The following is a 22194-nucleotide window of genomic DNA, read 5'->3' as shown; positions in this document are numbered from 1 at the left end:
GAATACCAGCAACCAAACTCACGTACATGTTGAGTTTCATCGACTCGTCAGTTTATCTACAAAACTTGTACATTTTTTTTTGTTCTGCTTAATTACTTACAATCCTTATACATGTTTTCTTAAATAGTCTAAGGGTTTGAGATGATGGGGAGTGTTTGATGGGTGTTCCTAGCTCTCAGTAGATCTTGTACCTGGTTCACTCCCCTCCTGCAAAAACGAATCAACACCTTTTAGATTGCATTCGACAATTTTCAGGGTTGAAATTAGGATTTTGATGAGGGAAAGAGGACTAAGTTTATTGGCCATATACACTTACTAGCTGCACCGAAACTTGGCTGTATTTGCATGAGGGGCTATGATCACCAGCCATCAGTGTTGGGTGCATTGTCTCTTCGGCAATCCCTCTCAATCTGTTAAGTTCTGGCTGGATAATTTTTCCAAGGTCCGGCCTGTCTTTTCGCCGCAACTCTGCACACTGGAGAGCCAGTTTGGCAAACTTCAATGTGTCTTCAACCGGCCAATCTGGCACGGATGGATCTAGCATATCCGCGAAAGTCCCCTTCTCAATAGCCCTTTCAACATGGTGAGTCAATCCCATTGCCGGCTTGGCTGTGATCATTTGTAGAAACATAATCCCAAGAGAGTACACATCAGACTTGACACCAAGCATGCCGGTTTGCTGATACTCAGGGTCTATGTAGCAGAATGTGCCGGCTGTTGATGTCATGCGATACTGCGTCACGGTGTCAGCAACGGATGGGGGCACGAGTCTGGCCAAGCCGACATCGCTGATCTTGCTCACATAGTTGCGGTCAAGCAAGATGTTAGCGGGTTTTAAGTCGCGGTGGACTAGTGGCTCTGGTTTGGCCTGGTGGAGGAATAGCAAGCCTGTCCCAATTTCAGCTGCAATCTTAAACCTAAGTTGCCAAGAGAGAGGTGGACTGTTTCCTCTACGAAGAAGACGGTCTTCCAAGCTCCCATTAGCCATGTACTCGTAAACCAAGCATCCATATTCCGGGCAGGCTCCCAGCAGGAGAACCATGTTAGGATGCCGTATACAGCTCAGTACTTCAACCTGTTCATAGTAATTAGCGAATCAACCAAAGAAAAAGTAATGTTTCCAAACTTGTCATGAAATGAAATTTTCTCTTGTCCAACAGCCCAGCAATACAAGAATCAACCAAACTGGTGGCCCAAATGCATAGTTTGGCAACACAAGTATCCTATATTGTCAAACTGTTTGGAAAGGAACACGCGCCTTTTTGTTTCATACCTCTTGGTTGAATTGTGATCTTCCTTGCGCTGCATCTGGACGCAAAACTTTAACTGCAACAGGAGTGTGGTCTAGATAACATCTATATACAGGACCATAACCTCCTTCTCCAATCTTGCGGGATTCTGTAAAGAACTCCGTGGCAGCCTCAATCTCTTCAATTGAGTACCTCCTATACCTGACATCCGAATGTTGCAGAGCGTTAAGTGCTTTTTTCTTCTCTTCCTGTTCTTTAAGTGCTTTCATTTCTGCATTGATTCTTTTTTGTGCTTCTAGTTCTGCAATCCTCTTAGCTGCTTCAGCAGCCTCAATGGCTGCTCTGGACTTAGCTCTCTCCTTTTCTACAATAGCCATTGCAGCTTCCTCAGCTAGCCGCGCCTCTTCCATTCTCCTTTCTTCTTCTAACTTCCAGCGCTGGAGTTCTACCGCCTGTAAAATAACATCAATTATAAGAGCTATGTGAAATCATGACAGGTGTAAATGCTGATAGAATTTTGCATACCTTTTGCTTCGCCGAGAGTGCCTCTTTACAGGCAGTGCTATACATTTCCATAGTTTGCTTGAGCTCCAGCTTTAGCCTTCTCATTTCAGCCTCCACCTCTTCCTGAAATTTCAAGTGACATAAAATGTTTCTATTGGAACAAAATTTAACTAGAAGTACATATTAGTAAATAGATAGAGACTAGATACACTTACCATTGGCTGTGATGCAGAGGATAACCTATCGCTATCCTGAGAAACCGAGGAGAATGTGGGTGGAGAGGAGTTGACATCTACGGACCTCCGTCCAAAGTACTGCATAGACTCAAAGCTGTGGTTCAAGTCTATTTCCGTGCTGTTGGACATTCGCGGTGGGGTGACTCTCCCTGAATCTAGGTTTTCGTTATAAAACGCAGGAAAGATACGGTCAATGCTTGGCCTTCCAGAGCTAACAAAAGATATGTCAGTATCCGGCATAGGGAGATCTGCATATGACTTCCCATTTGGGCCTTTCCTAGTAAAAGGAGACCTGCTTTCCATGATACGACTATGTTAGTTCTCACAACAAAATAGATAAAATTTGCTGTATGTTTAAAAACACCGTTTTGTCCATCTTCGTTGAAAGGGAGAGATTGAGTGCTTCTACTGACCTGAAGTTGTCCATTTCATCGTGGGATTTACGTTGCGGTTCTGGTGGCTTTTCATTTCCTGGAAGAGGATTCAACATTTTAAGGTTTCTTGACTCGCGAAAAATTAGTGGGGTATGATTATGTTTAAGTGATGAAAGAAACTAACCTTTGTTACCAGAAGGTGGGAAGACATATGGCTCTGGCTTTGCGCTTGGGGTGTGGTTAAAAGCTGGATTTCGTAGGGGTGAGGTGGCGGGGGCAGGACGCGAGGCGGCCCTCCTTGATTGAAGTTTTTGCTTGGCTACAACATATACATTGCAAAAGTCTGGTGCCGCCTTTGATAAGCTTCCTGGAATATCTGATGCTTTGAATCTACATAATTTTTTTTTCAAAAAATTAAGACAATGTTCTGTGGAATTTCAAAGCATTCGAAGCATCATAACGCCCTAGAGAGTCTTGTCATTTATTTGAAGGCAGTTGGTTTCATAGTTTCAGGAATTTAACTTGCAATCAAATAGCACAACTAGGAGGGTAAATAATTTGTTCAAGGGCTGCTGACTTAGAAACGGAGGAACTTACCTAAGAAAGCCGGTTTTCGCTGATGCACCAACAACCAAATGCTCGATTGAACTTTGAGTAATGTATTCGACTAATGCTTTTGTCACATCGGAGTCTTCTAGTACGACGTCTCTGCATTGTATCTGAATTTGAAGAAGAAAAGAAAACGCAAAAGTATAAAAAAGCAATCAAAAATTCAAATCCTAAACAGATATGTAATTGTACATGAAACCTCAATGAATATGAAAGTTCAGGTTAAGGTCAAGAATGCAAGCATAAGTTCATCAAACTCACATTTTTACGTGCGCAAAAAACACGAAAAGGTCGGATCAATTCCCGGGTTTGGGAATCAGGTTCTTTGCAGACGAACTGTTGGTCCCAATTTGGATTACTTCCTGCAACCAAAAATCAAACACCATTATGAAAAATCTTGAAGAGTGAGTTAACTTGCATATCAAGCAACATACGACGAAAGACATTGCATATCAAGCAACAGTTAACGAAAGGAAGCGAGGGGAGCAGTGCAGAAGAAGAAAATGGGAGCGTGAAAATTACTACTCTAAAAACGAAAACATGGAAAATATGTACGCACTTGGGGTGGAATTGGAAAGAGAAGGTGACTGTGAAAATAGAGGAGGCTTGATCTTGACATGGATGAGAAGAACAGATTGGCCTGGTTTGATGAGATTGTCAATTGCCCATTTGAGAGCACATTGGCTGTTCTTGTCCTTGTCTATAGCCACTGCCACAATTCCATTCCCTACTTCCTTCCTGTCCACTTGATTATTGGGCAGCCACATCTCTCTCTCTCTCTCTCTCTCTCTCTCTCTCTCTCTTCTTTTCCTGTAGTTTCTTAATCCTCAGAGATAAGAAGAAAACAAAAAGAAGAAGAAACAAAATTTCCAATACAAACTACCAAACAAAGCCTTAGAATCCCAGAATTAATAAAGGGTTTTTAACTTCTTTTTTGTGGGATTTTAAGTTTTATATCTTTGTTTAAGGTCCTCTGTCTCTCTTTTGCAGCAGGGTCTCCAAAGAGAGACAAAAGGATTTGCGTTTCAAGTATGTGTTGTGTTTGTGTTGACTTTAATGTTACCTTTTTTTTTTGTTGTTGGATAGCAACAAACAAGAAGGGAAAAAAAGCACTTTTGGGAATAACAAACTGCTTTTGATTTTTTCACTGGTGAATCCATAAATATCTCACTCTCTTCAATTGGGTTGTTAATATGAGAGATCCTCCACCATTTGCGGATTGTTTTGGTGTTTTGGCCTCTCCCTATCTAATGACTATTTTGTCTCTCAGTCAACCCTCCCTCTCCTTCAAATTCTCATCCATGTCATTGTTATTCACTTTTAAAACAAATTATAAGAATTCGGATACAAACTGACTCGCATTGACAGAGATTAAGAAAAGGTTATGATCAGTCTTGCACCCGGGCATGAATTTTACAATCATGAACGGTCAGGATGAGCACACGCATGGATGACTAATTTGAGAAGTAGTTTAACAAATGTACAGTCAAAGTGAAACCATCATACCATTATATGAGAAGTCAAGAGTCAAGATTTCATCAAACTAGATAACTTAATTTAACAAATGCACCCTTTATCAGGTAATATTAATGATGTTTTCTAAATTAATAAATTTTACTTTGACTTTAGTTTTCTTAACAAAAGTAATCGTTTTATTGTTACAAATACAAAATGTTGTTAATATCATTTTATTTGGGAATATGACAACTAATGCTCCACAAGGGCTCGTAACTATAACAGTTAAAAGCATTTACTTATGCATCAAGATCCAGATTTCATACTAACCTAAGCTGAGAGTGAGAAGTACACACTTTCAGATTTTTTATTATCTTATCAACATTTTACAGTACTTCTCAGGATATACAAATTTCATAACTCGTAAAACCTATTTTTACAACGATTTTTCTACGCAATTTGGATGAAGATCATAATCACAAACACCACAAGAAAATGCCCAAAACCTCCCTTGTTTTTTGCAATAATCACACACATATGCTTTGGCCATCTCCAACTTAAGCATATGTTCATGCTTCAAGTCCTTCACTTGAGGAGGCAATGCCTCTCCTTCATTTCTCAATGCTGCTTCGAGCTTTTTGATCCTCGATTCTGTGAACGGGAAGGCCTTGGCACCGTACAAGGAGATCATAGCCTTCCCATTTGTGCTAATAGCCTTCCCATCCGGTCCTATCAGAACCAGGGCCGGAATCACTTTGATGTCGAAGATTCAACAAAGGTCTTGCCTTGTTTTGTCCTGGTAGGATATGGCAAGCCATGGCATGCTACTCGTGTTGAGTCAAACTCTTTTGGGCCTCGGTCTGTGGAGACTAGGATGATTTCGAAGTCTTGATCACTGGAGCTCATGAGCTCTTCGTATGAGCACCAAAGTAAAGAGGCCTAAAACTCTACCTCTCTGCCATCACTAGACAAGACATGGTTTCGTCCTTGATGCGTCAACAACTCTTCGAGTTTTCCCCCTTCATGCTTTGCTTCATCGGCAGCCCTTAGCTCTTGTCTTCTCTTCTTAGATGAATGGAAATGCGTCAGCTCCATAGTCTTCAATCAGTCCAACCAAGTCTTCCTCAATTGATATTCCATCTGAACTTAATGAAATGAGTGATAGGATGCGATCTGTGCGGTACATGTCACTCATCAATATGGCGACTGTAACGAAAAGAAAGTGCGACATTCACAAAAGTAGGTAGACTTTGTTGCACTATGTACATCATGTTTTCAAGCTTCATAGGGATTGAATTTAAAACATTTTCGAAAGAAATCAATTCTTAATCGATTATTCTCACAAAATGTTACTCATCAGATAAGGGAAGGCAAGAAACATGAGGATGATGAATCAGCTTGTAACTGCCTATACATTCTCCAATAAATCAAAGAACAAAGGATATACGTATCTTATTAGCTTGTATGATTCATCTGGCAACTCTTTTGAGCATCTAGACAAAGGAATTTTCCAACAAATATGGTTCCCTACTAAGAAGGGCGAAAAACTTAGGTAGGTCCATCTGACAAAATACAGAGTCTTATGTTTTTGTGAGAGATGCTCTACAGATGACGTTTTACGCAAGAGCTAGAACTTACCAGCCCATGAGGCAACAAGCCCTCAAGTCAAGCATGTCACATAAAGTGCAATTAAGAACTCTCAACCGTGTAGAATCAGACCATAAGAAGGCTAAAAGAAGGGAGAATTCGAACTCGACTGAAGGCAAATGCTCCCTAATAGTCCTTACAACTACATAAACTTTAGTATTTCATAAAGAGTTGTGCTTTGACAATCATCAATATCATCTGTATCAGCAATTGTCAATCCTTGATGGAATGTATATGAAACTCAAAAAACACATTAACGGATAACATGCACATGAAAAACTAGAAAATTTTCACTGTCATAAATGAAAATCTGTAGATTATATTGATTAATCTGGTGGGAGTGTTGATGAACAGAAACAAAACTTATGGAATACCCAATTATAAATCAGAAAAAATAATCCTCAAGTGAATCAAAATTAAAGCAAACGAGTGTACCTTACACTTTTATTCCTGAAATCATGCCTTGAATATATTTATGCAAATTCCAAGGAATAAAAGCCACAGAGAGTAAAAAAAAAAGAGTAAATCCTAACATTTAAAAAATAAAAAATAAAAACACTATTCAGAGTCACATTCAAACGATCAGATATGGTCGACGGATTCCAGGGCCCGACTATACCAACGGCATGACAAATTCATGGGCCAGACGGGTGGGGCGCAATTGAGATTGCAACTTGTATTGCAAGACACCTCAGCGAGGTTGCGTGTTGGTGACTGTCAAGCATTAATGAACATAGATTCCACGATGGGACGCTGTCTACCGTTAATGGACACAGGTACCACGATGGGACCTACATTTGTCCGTCCAACAACTAAGAGTCACCCATCCCCGCACAGTGGCTACTGAGCTTAGCTTTCCTCTGAACAGAAATTTGCAGTACATATTCAACAAACTGAACAAAGTTGTGCACGATACATCATGATGTGCCAAACTCAGATGTTACTAATTGAACATTGATCAAACTTGAGCAACAAGTTACTAATCACTGTGACACGAATCAATGATACAGTCGACGCATTACAAGGCAGCAGCATGTTAGTCAATGCTGATGTTTTAATTGTTTGCTAATCAAGTCGGTTTCAATTGGCAAACCAAATCACGAAGGAACTTCACGATTCACACTTTACACAAGTGTGTTTCGATTTCAAATGGTTCACTTTTTCCTTCTTGAAGAAGCCCTAGTAAACATATCTCTGATGTTATGTGATTCCGTCTCCACTTTGGCCTTCTTCACTTGCCTTCCAGACCGGGTAGGCTTATTCTCACTCTTACTCTTTTCCTGGCAAGTGATTACGTGGGGGATATAAAGATTAAAGACCGATCAAAATTAATCCAAATTTTTACTAGTCATGAGATATGGAAAGCATTTATCAACTCTAACTATTTACATTAGAAACACTCCAGGTTAAACATTTGAGTTCGTGTGTGTGTGTGTGTGTGTGTGTGTGTTTGGGTCGCAGGAAAGAATCCTGGCTCCAACCCTGAAACTAAGTGAATTTTATTCCTTTTTCCAATTTGTAGAGAAAAGTGCCCTATGTCTGGGACTGTGGGGGTCATACCTGTAAACCATTAAAAGGCTCCAGGTTACTTCCTGTGGCAGTTGGGAGAAATTCGATATCTGACGTTTTTCTTGTTGCTTCTGTAAAATCTATCCTGGATACACAATCAGAAACCCAGACTTAATACATCTTAAGAAGAATCATCACAATTACCGACAATAAGATGTTCAATATGCTCGTTCCCAAATTTCTACAGAACAAGATTTACGACTTAGAACCATTTTTTAGGAAATACCTCAAACGGTCACTCAAAAGCTTCAACCAGGGCTCATCCTTCACGTATTCCCCTAATACTGAAACTGCATCAGTCACTGCACCAGTAACAGAGGTGAGTTTACAAAATGTTTCGCTTTGCCCATCCCATAATAGTCTTGACTGCAAGTCATTCTTTGACCATCAAGCGGGGAGAAACAAAAAGGTCAAAAAAAAACTTGTTCTATCACTGAAGTTGTACATATTTCTTTCTCTTCCCGTGCAGCATAATTATGGTCCAAAGTGGATAGTCTCTGTTTTAGCTGACATACCTGCCATCACAGAACACAAATTATAAAAAACTTAGAACAACGTTCTATGGACAACATAGATAGTCTTCCATTGTTATTCATGGATATTTTCACTAATCTCAACACGCTACAAACACTTGCACTTGCTTGAACCCCAGAACTTACCCTCCACCGTATTATTTGGGGGAAGAGGTGTTACTGTCCCCAAAGGCCATGGATTGGAAAGAAAAATTAAATTATCACAATAAACAAGACTAACTTGACAACGCCAGCAGGAATAAGTAAACCAACTAGTTCATGGTCATCCGTGTCATGTGCGCCGCAAGTAATATGAAGTGCCTTCTATTTAAAAAGCTAAACGGATAAAAGTAAACATCCATGCTTATCCTTCACATATGGCTTTGATGCTTGAATGACGTACAACTGCAGTTCTTAAACTGAAAGTTGAGGTCTGTCAAATACATATTTTATAGATCACACTGTTTTTCAACAAGGTTTCCATACCCGAAAACTAACTAAAACAGGGAGAATGGGGAGTAATTCATCAACAATCATTAATCATCGCACATCAAATTTGAGCAAAATCAGAAGTAGACAGACCTTGTGGTACAACCAAGCCAGAACCTTGGAATCATCCAGCCTAAAAAATTTGGAGGATCCAATTTCTGCACACAAAGAGGGAAACAAAAACCTTATCCGCTTGAATACTATAACACCGTCCATTTTAATATTTGACACTAAAAGTTGTAAGAATTCAAATCATTCAATTGGAAACTCCAACAAAAGAAGCACATTGAAACTCAGGCTCATATAGCGCCTTAAATTAGAGGTCATTAGTTCTGTTAGAAACTGAAACCGTATTTTGACAAGCAATGTAAGATGCATTCATGATACAGCAGTACATGTTCATTGATCAATTTGCAAGCTTCCACCTAAAATCTGAACTACAAGTGCATGGGTAGTGTCCCACCTTTAATTTCGCAAACTAATTGCATACAGTTCTCCGCAATGGACAGTAGTTTATGGTATCCAGGATAGCCTTCGATGAAGATTATATCATCTAAAAGCCTGAACTTCCCAGGATCATCCCCCTTCTGCATTTTTTTATATCAATGAAACAACCGCTGGGATCAATGGGATAAACATAATGTACAAAAATACTCAAACAAGATTCATAATTAGGGTGCGGGATTAAAGCACCACGGAAGTTCGGGTACCTTCATTCTAGCTTGTTCGAAAATGGGCAAGAAAATGAACACAGGGTCAACTGGAGTGGCAGTATACAACCCACCATCTATATGGAATTGCAACAGAAATTAGCCAATGATCAGAATAATTCAATTAAATTTCACCAAAAAAATAAAAAATCAGAAATTAATAGAATAAAAGGAAAATCAATAAAGGTACAACCTTCAGCAACGTAATCACCCAGAAACCAAGAAGTGTAGGATTGCTTGAACCAATTAAGTTCCTGAAGCACCTCATTTACAAAAAGGCAGCACATTTTGTTTCCTGTCAAAAAAATGAAATAAAAAAAATGAAAAATGCCCTAATTTCCAAAATTTCAAGAACTTAAATGCGTGCATTTTGAAATACCGGACTTGGGATGGCGGAGCGAAAGCAATTGTCCTGCGTCGTTTCCGGTTTCAGCAGTATCTGTAGATTTTGCGCTTACGTTTAGGGATTGTGCGCAGAAAGGATTAAATTGAAAATTGAGAACAAAAGATTGGGGTAGTAGTTTTACCTGCTGCGATGAGAAGACGGGTTTCGTCGGAGCCTTCCCACCAAGCCATTGAAGTGTAAGCTTCCGTTCCTTAAACCCTAGCTGTTAATGAAGGCTAGTAAAACGAAACAGAGAAATTGCGCGCGCTTTGTTAAGAAGTGTCAGGGCCTTCATATAGCTAATAAACGTACCATGGTTGGAACCCTATCATTGGATAATGACATGTAGTGTTTTCTTGTGTTTCGGACATGTTAAAAAATCTCCTCAACAATTTATTAGATGATAACTTTTGACGGCTATGACTACTATTATCTATCTCTGCATTATAAGCGTTGTTTTGTTTTTGTTTCTTGCACAAAGCACTTTGTTTTTTCAAGATTCATTTGAATTTTTTCTAAATATTGGTATAGAAAGCATTTTTACCGGAAATGTTATCAATAATTCTAAAAATATTTCCAAACGAGTTCTAAAACTCTTGGAGTTGATGTTAATGGTTGAAGCCCTCTTAAAACCCAATGAGTAGACGTTTTGGAAGACACTTTCTTAAGATATTAAAATGACATGATAAAATACTAGACACTTAAGTACCAACCAATTGAAAATCCAATTACTTCACAGCTATACTTGCACAAGATGTCACAAGATGTTCGGTAAATATGATAGAATGAAAAGTCATTCAGATTGAAATCAATTGATACCATTTTACATTCTTAATTATAATCACGGTAACGTTCCAAACCAATAATACAATGTCATGCGCAAACTTCTCTTTAAATAAAATTGCATTATTGATTTTTAACCTTTTGTTACCGCCACATATGCGAACCTAGTACATGCAAGTCCTGAAGAAGGAAAACTTCGAACATAAAATGAACTCATTTCCACTATAATCTCACTTTGGTTGCACTATTTGCTTTCTTTCACCGAACAAAGCCAATTCCTTGTGCTACGGATGTGTTCGGTGGGCTGAAGTTCCGTGGCTGCCCGCTGAATTGTATGGACTATTTCAGCGGAAGACCGCTGAACAAGACAATTGACTTGTGACTGGGTAAGGGCTCCTTTTCTGTTGTCCTCTTTGCCTTCAGTAATTCTCTCCCTCATAGAAATGCAAATAGATTTCAAATTAAGAATAAGCCTTCAAATAAGAATAGGATAAAAGAGTATGAAAAAAATTCATGGCGCATTTTCTATTTTTCTTTGGCCATTGTTATTCATTGTTCCTCAAATTAGGAGTGCAAATTGTGTTTACCAAAAAACACAGTGCAAAAGCGTATGTAAATCCTCCTAATTAACTTCCATTAAATATTAATACGTTTTTGTTTTCCCCCCCACCAAAAACCCTTAAACTCAAGCAGTGACAGAGAAAGAGAAGTCATTCTCAGAAATAGCCCTAGAAGAATACGCATCCCCATCACTAGCATAAGAAGAGTAATCTTCATCAGTATCCCTCTCCTTCAACTGTTCAATCTTGTCCACAACTTCTCTCCAATCCCACCTCCCCTCCACATGGCTCTCACAGCAACACATCCCAATCTTCAGCAGCTTCAGCATTTCGCCTTCCCCATTCTTCGTCCCCTTCATGTCCTTGTCAAACACTTCACCCGTCCACTCTTCCCTCACAACCGAGTTCACCCAAGCCGCCAAGTCTGCATTCGCTCGCTTCCCCGGTTGGAGATAGTTTGCTGGGAATTTTCCCGTGAGCATTTCGAAGATGAGTATGCCTAGGCTCCATACATCGGTCTTTTTCAACGTGCGTTCGGTGTGGTAGAACTCCGGGGACTTGAAGGCCACCATGAACTTTTGTGCATGGTCTCTGTTGATTAAGGGTATGAGGGCATATTCTGCTAATAGGGGGTTGAAGTTGTGGTCTAGGAGCACGTTGGAAGACTTGAGGTGACCATGGGGTACGGTTAAGCCGGGGAACTCTCTGTAGAGGTAGGCCAAGCCCCTTGCCACTCCTTTGATGATCATCAACCGAGTTGCCCAATCCAATCCTGGCTGCCCGGGTTCTCGCTTAACTGAAAATACACGGAAAACATCAAGTTAATTAAGTGCATTAGTGTTTGAGATGTAATCAATAATGTGGTCAAACAAGTTCTAATTGGTTGGAAAGTTGGCCAATATTGTACTAATTGACCGAGTCTAGCAAAAGTTAGAGTAAAGTATAAAAAACTACCTCAACTATTGGGGTCACGACAGTTTCATATCTCATCATTTAAAATTGACAATGTCATACTGCATCTTACGAATTTGTGACAATGTCATACCTCCGTCAAATTTTCTGTTAGTTTTTCTGTTAAATGCTGACGTGGCAAGAGACGGGGACCACTTTCTATTAAAAAATTAATAAAATATTATTAAAAACTAAAAAATATATTTAATATTTTTTAAATATTAAAATAATAAATAAAATTAAAATTAAAAAAAAGGGTAAAGTACAAAAAACTACCTCAATTATTGGGGTCATGACAATTTCATACCTCATCTTTTAAAATTGACAATGTTATACCGCATCTTACGAATTTGTGACAATGTCATACTTCCATCAATTTTTATGTTAATTTTTCTGTTAAGTGCTCACGTGGCTTGATTTGGGACATACTTTCAATTAAAAAATTATTAAAAACTAAAAAACAATTATTTAATATTTTTTAAACATTAAAATAATAATAAAAAGCAGAGGAAAAAAAAAACCATCAGTTCGTCCCTCCCCTCCCCCTCCCCCCTCCTCTCTCTTCTCCCCATCTTTATTTTCTTCCCCCCACCTGCAAACCCAAAAAAATAAAAAAAATTTGAAAACCCAACCCCCTGCGGAAGAACAAGAAGGAGAAGGAGGAGGAGGAGGAAGAAGAAGAAGAAGAGTAAAAAAGGAGGAAGTAAAAAAGAAAAAATTCCCCCCTGTTGGCTCGGAAGAAGAAGAAGGGAGAAGGAGAAGGAGGAAGAAGAAGAAGAGGAAAAAAAGGAGGAGGAAGAAGAAGAAGAGGAAGAAAAAAAAAAATTTGAAAACCCATCAACACCCCCCTGCAGAAGAAGAAGAAGGAGAAGGAGAAGGAGAATGAGGAAGAAGAAGAAGAAGAGGAAAAAAAGGAGGAAGGAAATTATTTATTTATTTTTATTTTTTAAACCATCAACTCCCCTGCGGAAGAAGAAGAAGAAGAAGAAGAAGAAGAAGAAGAAGAAGAAGAAGAAGAAGAAGAAGAGGAAAAAAAGAAGGAAAATTTTTTTTTTTGAAAACCCATCAAACCCCAAATCCACCACTTTCATCCATTCTCCACATTCTCTTCCGCACCCATCCTCCACCTTCTCTGCTCAACCACGGGATCTGGGTTTTTTTTTTTTTGGTTGGGATTTGCAGGTGGGGGAAGAAGATGAAGATGGGGAGAGGAGAGAGGAGGGAGGAGGGGGAGGGGAGGGACGAAATGAGGGTTTTTTTTCCTGCTTTTTATTATTATTTTAATATTTAAAAAATATTAAATAATTGTTTTTTAGTTTTTAATAATTTTTTAATAGAAAGTAAGTTCCAAATCAAGCCACGTTAGCACTTAACAGAAAAACTAACAGAAAAATTGATGGAGGTATGACATTGTCATAAATTCGTAAGATGCGGTATGACATTGTCAATTTTAAAAGATGAGGTATGAAACTGTCGTGACCCCAATAGTTGAGGTAATTTTTTGTACTTTACCTTTTTTCTTTTTTAATTTTACTTTTATTTATTATTTTAATATTTAAAAATATTAAATATTTTTTTTTAGTTTTTAATAATATTTTATTAATTTTTTAATAGAAAGTGGTCCCTGTCTCTTGCCACGTCAGCATTTAACAGAAAAACTAACAGAAAAATTGACAGAGGTATGACATTGTCACAAATTCGTAAGATGCGGTATGACATTGTCAATTTTAAAAGATGAGGTATGAAACTGTCGTGACCCTAATAGTTGAGGTAGTTTTTTGTACTTTACCCCAAAAGTTAACATGAATAAGATAGATACCAAATTATTAAATTATATAATCATCTACAAACATACAATATGTACCACATTTACTAATAACATTGTTAATCTTATCTCATACATAAATAATACCCACTCATTCATATAAATTCTACTTGAATCTCAACTTTGTGAAATGTGTGATTAGTAATGTAATGATATGCAATGTTAGGGTTATGAACATACCGTGGAGGTGACTAGCCAAGCTTCCATTGGCAACAAAAGCATGAACCAAGAGCTTCTCTTCTTTCCTGTAATAGAAAGCAATAAGTGGGAGCAAATTAGGGTGTGACAACCTCCCAAGCCTTCTCATGTGGTCATAAAATTCATCTTTCCTGACTTGGTTCATTTGACTAAACTTCTTCACAACCACGGGCCCACTCAAAATCCCTGCCTTGTAAGATGACCCAAAGGACCCACTCCCTAGAACCTCAGCTGGGGCCCTCAGCAACTCTTCCAACTCAAAATTTCTGTCCTGCTTCACAAAATACAACTCTCCTCCTCCTCCTCCTTCTCTCTCAGCATTGTTATGGAAGTTGTTATTTTCTTCTTCAGCTGCCAATTGGACCTCCATTGCACCTGTGTCATGGTGAGCCCCTAGTTTGTTGTTATTTTCTTCTTCAGCTGCCAATTGGACCTCCATTGCACTTGTGTCATGGTGAGCCCCTAGTTTGTCTTGTACTCTTGTTACTTGTTTTGATTGTGCTGAACGGCGTCGTTCGAGGCATGCTGCAATGAACAAGATTACAGCCACTGAGATGACTGTGACGGCGATGATTAGGAGGACTTTCTTCTTTGAGGACTTGCACGCAGCCAGTGGCGTCCCACACAAGTCTAGGTTTCCTGTTTGGTAAACACAAGAGGCCCATAATTAGGCCCAAGAAACTAAAAATGGAAAGAACCCATTTTGTTTGATAAAAGTAATTTGCTTAATAAACAAAAGATCATGACATTGTATCGACGTGCTTCCATTATATAAAAAAAATCGTGTTTGAGGAGATCAAGTTTTGAGCATGTCTCAATGTTTTTGTCAACGAATCCAATTTTTTCTTCTACTTAAAATTGATTAGAAGGTCTTGATTTTCCTTCTTTTGTTAATGTTTCAAACTTTTAGTTCTAATATGAAAGTACCAAATCATTCAATTACATTTTTTTCTAATATATTTCATTAGTTGACATGACATTTAGACCGAATTTCCCCTTCTCACACTCAAATACACAATTAAATACATTTTAAGTGACTGTTAACGATAGTTATTTACACGTGCATAAACGACTGTCAACCGTTGATGTATGTTAATTTGCAGTGAAATTCACATACATATCAACAACTGCAATCGTATCTCATAATAAGAGACTATTGAAAAAGAAGTTCTCACTGCGACAAAGAAATAGAGTAATCGTGCACATCAATTTGCTAGTTCACCCATAAGTGGATGTGTAAAAGCACAATTTTATTGTCAAATTCTGAACTTAGAAACACATTTAAAGGAAACTCATGTATTCTGTACTGGCTGAAAACTGAAAAAAATAAAGTATTCTAAAATAAAGATGGACAATAATGAAATTCTTGAACTGATTACTTACCGAGGAAAGCGCTTGGGTCGGAATTTCTCAGGCTTGCCGGAATTCGACCCTCGAGTCTGTTGTATGACACATTCATAGTCTTCCATGCCTTAGGATTTTGTGGAAAATTTGGTAGCTTCCCACTGAATTGGTTTCCCCGAATATCCAATTCCACAATCTTAGTCAATGCAGCCAACGACTTCGGTATTTTCCCCGTGAATTTATTCCCATCCAGATAAATTTTCTTCAACGAATTCATCCCAACAAAAAAGTCGTCTGGGATTTCACCAGAGAAGTGATTGTACGACAAGTAAAATGACACAAGTGAACTAAGTTTGTTCACACTAGGGATAGGCCCGTCAAAGCCATTGTTCATGACGCTTACGGTTTTCAGGCCAGATAAATCCAAAAGTGCGTCTATATCGATGATCCCCCGGAGACCCATCTTCGATAAATTCAACCCGAACACATTGCCATCGTGACCACAAACCAGACCTGCCCAGTTGTCCTTGCCATTGCAGGGAGACGTGGCAGTAGTCCAGTTGTCCAGAGCAGTGGCGTTCAATAGAGATGACTTGAACTTGAGGAGGGTGGCTGCCTCCGTAGGGTCCGAAGATGAAGCAACGTACGATAATACTAAGAAAAATAGCATGAAAAGCCAATGATGGTGATCATATGCCTTGTGAATATGAGCCATCATATATAAAAATTAAGGTTTTTCGTTTTGGAAAGTAGGTTTTGATAGAAGAAGAAGAAGAAGAAGAATGGAGGGATTGAATAAAATGGGGTTAAGGTTCAGTCGGTGTGGTGAAAGAATTAGAGTAGGGGAAGCTGGAAAGGTACAAATAGAAGAAGAGGGGTGCGAGAATGACAAGGTTCATTGTGCCCTATCAGGAATCATGAGCTGGGTTGAGAGCCGGCATAAATATTTTAATTAAAAGATTTCGATTTGATTTTCCCTTAGCAATACTAAGCGTGTTTGTTTATTATTCATCTTTAGCTTGGTGTGTGCCGTTGGGTTGCTGTTTTGTTCTTGTTAATGGTATTGGGGAAATTGTATCTCATTGTTGGCTCAGCCGATCGGATTTATGTTAGCAACGAGATCACTTTCACTAATTACTTCATTCCCTCAATTAGTTATAATTTCTAAATTGTATTAGATATCGACCATACAACAGTAATTTTTCATGTGATCATAACATCATTTGACATGCCAACCAATTATTTACGGAAAACTTTGGTTTTGGTCCCTAATTGATCAATATCTTAGACTTAACCTAATTGGTTTGAATATCTTGATTGAAACATAAATGTTAAATTTCAATATTAATTAAGAAATTCAATCAAGAAAATTAATAATTCTCCCTAAAATTATGCAAAGATTAGTATCAAGAAGAGATTTTTTTTCCTCATATATACTGTGAAAATCCGGTAATTTATTTATTTATTTTAATTATGGAAAACAATGAAACATTTCTATAAATATAGGTATATCAACGAGAGTTTTTTTTTTTTTTGTCAAATGACAGATTTTGTTATATTAAATGTTAGATTAGTCACCAATAGGGTTCGAACTCACACCTTTATACAAGAGCTCAACACATTTCCACCACTGTGATAAAGGGTCATTTGCGCCAACGAGAGTTAGTTGAGTTGGTAAGGATTGTTTTCTTCGCTATATAATTAAGACCTAGGTTCGAGTCATGACGCCAGCAATCCCTCTTGGTGGGTAGTCTGTAAAAACCTTAAAAGACTCTAAGACCATCTTTGTAAGTCATCAAAGAAACTCGTGGTATGCCCTAGCCTTAGATGTGGTATCCTCACTTCCCCTCTAAACTTTTTTATACCGAAAACAATAATATGAGTATATTTTACATTAAAAAAATTGATACATTTTAAGTATGATAAAGTAATATTCTGATGAAACATGGGTCCATTAATTATAGATATATAAATTGGGACATTTAAGATTATAAAAAGAAAGCATAATCTGTTGAAAGGACCGACTATAGAGCGCCCCATAAAATCCAAGATTTGTAATTGTCGCAGGTTAGCTACATACACAACGTTAGTTTCTTTATTATACTAATAATTTTTCCAGCTTGGTTTGTGCTGTTTACCTAGCTAGGTTGCTCTTTGTTCTTGTAATGACGACGCGAACTTCATTGTTGGTTCAGCCAAACTTCCATGTGATGTAGACGATAACTTCACTTCCAAGTAAAATACTTGTATAATTATATATATAAGATGTCGTACGTGATTTGCAAGTAATTACATGTACTTTATTTAAAATTAAAAAAAAAAAAAAAAAAAAAGAGTTGTGTGCACCATAAAAACTATTATTTTAATAGTTAAGAGTATTATTACCTGTCCTAAACAGTTATTCTGTTAACAAAAAAAAACTGTAATTTTGTTACAATGCTGCTATGACATACTTCAATCATACGTATTCTGCATATAAAAGCTATATAAAATAATGAAAACTAATGAAAATAACTTAAAACTTTATAAAATACCTTGTAAAAAGAACTATATAAAATGTATACTCAAATGGCAGTGGATATATACCTTTATAACATCGATAATTAAGAAAATAGCAAAACAGATGTCACATCCCGGCCCGGGCCCCCACCACAACCCGGGCCCGATCCACCACCGTAGCACGGTATTGTCCGCTTTGGGCCCCGACCATGCCCTCACGGTTTTGTTTCTGGGAACTCACACGAGAACTTCTCGATGGGTCACCCATCCTAGGAGTGCTCTCGTGCGCTACTCGCTTAACTTCGGAGTTCCCATGGAACCCGAAGCCAGTGAGCTCCCAAAAGGCCTCGTGCTAGGTAGGGATGGTAATATACATTTAAGGATCTCTCCCCTAGGCGATGTGGGATGTCACAACTGATCCCTCTACTGTTTGTAAACTCGTTAGAATTTCTTAATAGATTGGTTCTTGCTTCTTCGACCAAAAATACTTGAGTTTGCTGTAGACAGTTTGAAACTGATTACACTTCAAAGTGTATCTTAATGTAAATTACTGTGGTAGTTTCACTCTTACTCAAAAAAATTGATCAACTTTCTCGTACATTTTAATGCGGATCCAGAAGCAGTCACATCAATACAATGAATAAATACACGAGAAGGGGATAAAAACGCAAGTCGTTCAAAGAAAATATTCAATAGTATTAATCCAAAAGTCCTCCTTAACTCTAAATTACATTGTATTTATATAATTAAAGAAAATAATCTAGTGTTCTACAAAGAAATAAAAATACATTAGAAAAGTACTTAATTTCTCTGTCGAATTAGTAATTATGAAAAATAAAATAGATAACAAAACTTAATACAAAATAAGAAATAATTCCTTAATTTGATCCTGCATCAGATTTCAATGGCGCAAGGGGCTTCCCACACAACCCTTTGTATCCTGCATAATATTGTTAAATTTACAACTTTGAGGACTTGCACGCAGGCAGTGGTGTCCCACACAAGTCTAGGTTTCCTGTTTGGTCAACACAAGAGGCCCATAATTAGGCCCAAGAAACTAAAAATGGAAAGAACCCATTTTGTTTGATAAAAGTAATTTGCTTAATAAACAAAAGATTATGACATTGTATCGACGTGCTTCCATTATATAAAAAAATTCGTGTTTGTGAAGATCAAGTTTAGAGCATGTCTCAATGTTTTTGTCAACGAATCCAATTTTTTCTTCTACTTAGAAATGATTAGAAGGTCTTGATTTTCCTTCTTTTGTTAATGTTTGAACTTTTAGTTCTAATATGAAAGTACCAAATCATGCAATTACATTTTTTTCTAATATATTTCATTAGTTAACATGACATTTAGACCAAATTTCCCCTTCTCACACTCAAATACACAATTAAATACATTCTAAGTGACTGTTAACAATAGTTATTTACACGTGCATGAACGACTGTCAACCGTTGATGTACGTTAATTTGTAATGAAATTCACATAAGAGACTATTGAAAAAGAAGTTCTCACTGCGACAAAGAAATAGAGTAATCGTGCACATCAATTTGCTAGTTCACCCATAAGTGGATGTGTAAAAGCACAATTTTATTGTCAAATTCTGAACTTAGAAACACATTTAAAGGAAAATCATGTATTCTGTACTGGCTGAAAACTGAAAAAAATAAAGCATTCTAAAATAAAGATGGACAATAATGAAATTCTTGAACTGATTACTTACCGAGGAAAGCGCTTGGGTCGGAATTTCTCAGGCTTGCCGGAATTCGACCCTCGAGTCTGTTGTATGACACATTCATAGTCTTCCATGCCTTAGGATTTTGTGGAAAATTTGGTAGCTTCCCACTGAATTGGTTTCCCCGAATATCCAATTCCACAATCTTAGTCAATGCAGCCAACGACTTCGGTATTTTCCCCGTGAATTTATTCCCATCCAGATAAATTTTCTTCAACGAATTCATCCCAACAAAAAAGTCTTCTGGGATTTCACCAGAGAAGTGATTGTACGACAAGTAAAATGACACAAGTGAACTAAGTTTGTTCACACTAGGGATAGGCCCGTCAAAGCTATTGTTCATGACGCTTACGGTTTTCAGGCCAGATAAATCCAAAAGTGCGTCTATATCGATGATCCCCCGGAGACCCATCTTCGATAAATTCAACCCGAACACATTGCCATCGTGATCACAAACCAGACCTGCCCAGTTGTCCTTGCCGTTGCAGGGAGATGTGGCATTAGTCCAGTTGTCCAGAGCAGTGGCGTTCAATAGAGATGACTTGAACTTGAGGAGCGTGGCTGCCTCCGTCGGGTCCGAAGATGAAGCAACGTACGATAATACTAAGAAAATTAGCATGAAAAGCCAGTGATGGTGATCATATGCCTTGTGAATATGAGCCATCATATATAAAAATTAGGGTTTTTCGTTTTGGAAAGTAGGTTTTGATAGAAGAAGAAGAAGAAGAAGAAGAATGGAGGGATTGAATAAAATGGGGTTAAGGTTCAGTCGGTGTGGTGAAAGAATTAGAGTAGGGGAAGCTGGAAGGGTACAAATAGAAGAAGAGGGGTGCGAGAATGACAAGGTTCATTGTGCCCTATCAGGAATCATGAGCTGGGTTGAAAGCCGGCATAAATATTTTAATTAAAAGATTTCGATTTGATTTTCCCTTAGCAATACTAAGCGTGTTTGTTTATTATTCATCTTTAGCTTGGTGTGTGCCGTTGGGTTGCTGTTTTGTTCTTGTTAATGGTATTGGGGAAATTGTATCTCATTGTTGGCTCAGCCGATCGGATTTATATTAGCAACGAGATCACTTTCACTACTTACTTCATTCCCTCAATTGGTTATAATTTCTAAATTATTTTAGATATCGACCATACATCAGTAATTTTTCATGTGACCATAACATCATTTGACATGCCGACCAATTATCTACGGAAAATTTTGGTTTTGGTCCCTAATTGATCAATATCTTAGACTTAACCTAACTGGTTTGAATATTTTGATTGAAACATAAATGTTAAATTTCAATATTAATTAAGAAATTCAATCAAGAAAATTAATAATTCTCCCTAAAATTGTGCAAAGATTAGTATCAAGAAGAGATTTTTTTTTCCTCATATATACTGTGAAAATCCGGTAATTTATTTATTTATGTTAATTATGGAAAACGATGAAACATTTCTATAAATATAGGTATATTATAGCCAACGAGAGTTAGTTGAGTTGGTAAGGATCGTTCTCTTCGCTATATTAAGACCTGGGTTCGAGTCATAATTAACGCCAGCAATCCCTCTTGGTGGGTAGTTTGTAAAAACCTTAAAAGGCTCTAAGACCATGTTTGTAAGTCATAAAAGAAACTCGTGGTATGCCCTAGCCTTAGATGTGGTATCCTCCCTTCCCCTCTAAACTTTTTATACCGAAAACAATAATATGAGTATATTTTACATTAAAAAAATTGATACATTTTAAGTATGATAAAGTAATATTCTGATGAAACATGGGTCCATTAATTATAGATATATAAATTGGGACATTTAAGATTATAAAAAGAAAGCATAATCTGTTGAGAGGACCAACTTTAGAGCGCCCCATAAAATCCAAGATTTGTAATTGTCGCAGGTTAGCTACATACACAACGTTAGTTTCTTTATTATACTAATAATTTTTCCAGCTTGGTTTGTGCTGTTTACCTAGCTAGGTTGCTCTTTGTTCTTGTAATGACGACGCGAACTTCATTGTTGGTTCAGCCAAACTTCTATGTGATGTAGACGGTAACTTCACTTCCAAGTAATATACTTGTATAATTATATATATAAGATGTCGTACGTGATTTGCAAGTAATTACATGTACTTTATTTAAAATTAAAAAAAAAAAAAAAAAAAAAAGAGTTGTGTGCACTATAAAAACTATTATTTTAATACTTAAGAGTATTATCACCTGTCCTAAACAGTAATTCTGTAACAAACAAAAAACTGTAATTTTGTTACAATGCTGCTATGAAATACTTCAATCATACGTATTCTGCATATATAAGCTATATAAAATACCTTGTAAAAAGAACTATATAAAATGTATACTCAAATTGCAGTGGATATATACCTGTATGACATCGATAATTAAGAAAATAGCAAAACTGATCCCTCTACTGTTTGTAAACTCGTTAGAATTTATTATTAGAATGGTTCTTGTTTCTTCGAGCAAAATAAAATACTCTAGTTTTCTGTACACAGTTTGAAACTGATTACACTTCAAAGTGTATCTTAACGTAAATTACTATGGTAGTTTCACT

The 22194-nt window shown here is 37.4% G+C and overlaps 3 protein-coding genes and 1 pseudogene across 5 annotated transcripts; all 4 read right to left on the bottom strand.

The window, feature by feature from the left end:
* Positions 1 to 26: 26 nt before the first annotated feature.
* Positions 27 to 3892, bottom strand: LOC103957523 (U-box domain-containing protein 35-like). The gene is made up of 10 exons (XM_018649920.2): positions 3533 to 3892; positions 3235 to 3335; positions 2962 to 3083; positions 2549 to 2754; positions 2404 to 2461; positions 1970 to 2282; positions 1776 to 1877; positions 1274 to 1702; positions 317 to 1075; positions 27 to 207 (listed from the first exon to the last, which is right to left on the bottom strand). The coding sequence occupies exons 1-10, from the start codon at positions 3738 to 3740 to the stop codon at positions 169 to 171; spliced, it is 2337 nt and encodes a 778-aa protein (XP_018505436.2). The 5' UTR covers positions 3741 to 3892; the 3' UTR covers positions 27 to 168.
* Positions 3893 to 4825: 933 nt separating this feature from the next.
* LOC103957572 lies at positions 4826 to 5862 on the bottom strand (annotated as a pseudogene).
* Positions 5863 to 6995: 1133 nt separating this feature from the next.
* On the bottom strand, positions 6996 to 10122 carry LOC103957522 (ribonuclease H2 subunit B). 3 transcript variants are annotated; one of them, XM_009369700.3, is made up of 10 exons: positions 9883 to 10115; positions 9735 to 9794; positions 9549 to 9650; positions 9356 to 9432; positions 9109 to 9232; positions 8739 to 8803; positions 8090 to 8159; positions 7871 to 7946; positions 7636 to 7729; positions 6996 to 7355 (listed from the first exon to the last, which is right to left on the bottom strand). In XM_009369700.3, the coding sequence occupies exons 1-10, from the start codon at positions 9929 to 9931 to the stop codon at positions 7230 to 7232; spliced, it is 843 nt and encodes a 280-aa protein (XP_009367975.2). In that variant the 5' UTR covers positions 9932 to 10115; the 3' UTR covers positions 6996 to 7229. The 3 variants fall into 3 exon arrangements, with proteins under 3 accessions (XP_009367975.2, XP_018505435.2, XP_048438019.1); XM_018649919.2 differs by having other exon boundaries at positions 7240 to 7355; positions 7636 to 7724; positions 9883 to 10120; XM_048582062.1 differs by lacking the exon at positions 6996 to 7355 and having other exon boundaries at positions 7635 to 7724; positions 9883 to 10122.
* A 649-nt stretch (positions 10123 to 10771) lies between these two features.
* On the bottom strand, positions 10772 to 20305 carry LOC103957571 (probable LRR receptor-like serine/threonine-protein kinase At4g31250). The gene is made up of 4 exons (XM_048590181.1): positions 19627 to 20305; positions 14502 to 14696; positions 14040 to 14432; positions 10772 to 11879 (listed from the first exon to the last, which is right to left on the bottom strand). Exons 1-4 carry the CDS (start codon positions 20303 to 20305, stop codon positions 11209 to 11211), a joined length of 1938 nt encoding a protein of 645 aa, XP_048446138.1. The 3' UTR covers positions 10772 to 11208.
* Between the last annotated feature and the right edge of the window lie 1889 nt (positions 20306 to 22194).

The sequence above is a fragment of a genome, unplaced genomic scaffold (genome assembly GCF_019419815.1).
Source record: "Pyrus x bretschneideri cultivar Hongxiangsu unplaced genomic scaffold, Pyrus_bretschneideri_v1 Contig1, whole genome shotgun sequence".
Classification (NCBI taxonomy): domain Eukaryota; kingdom Viridiplantae; phylum Streptophyta; class Magnoliopsida; order Rosales; family Rosaceae; genus Pyrus; species Pyrus x bretschneideri.
This window is presented reverse-complemented; position numbering and strand designations above follow the sequence as displayed.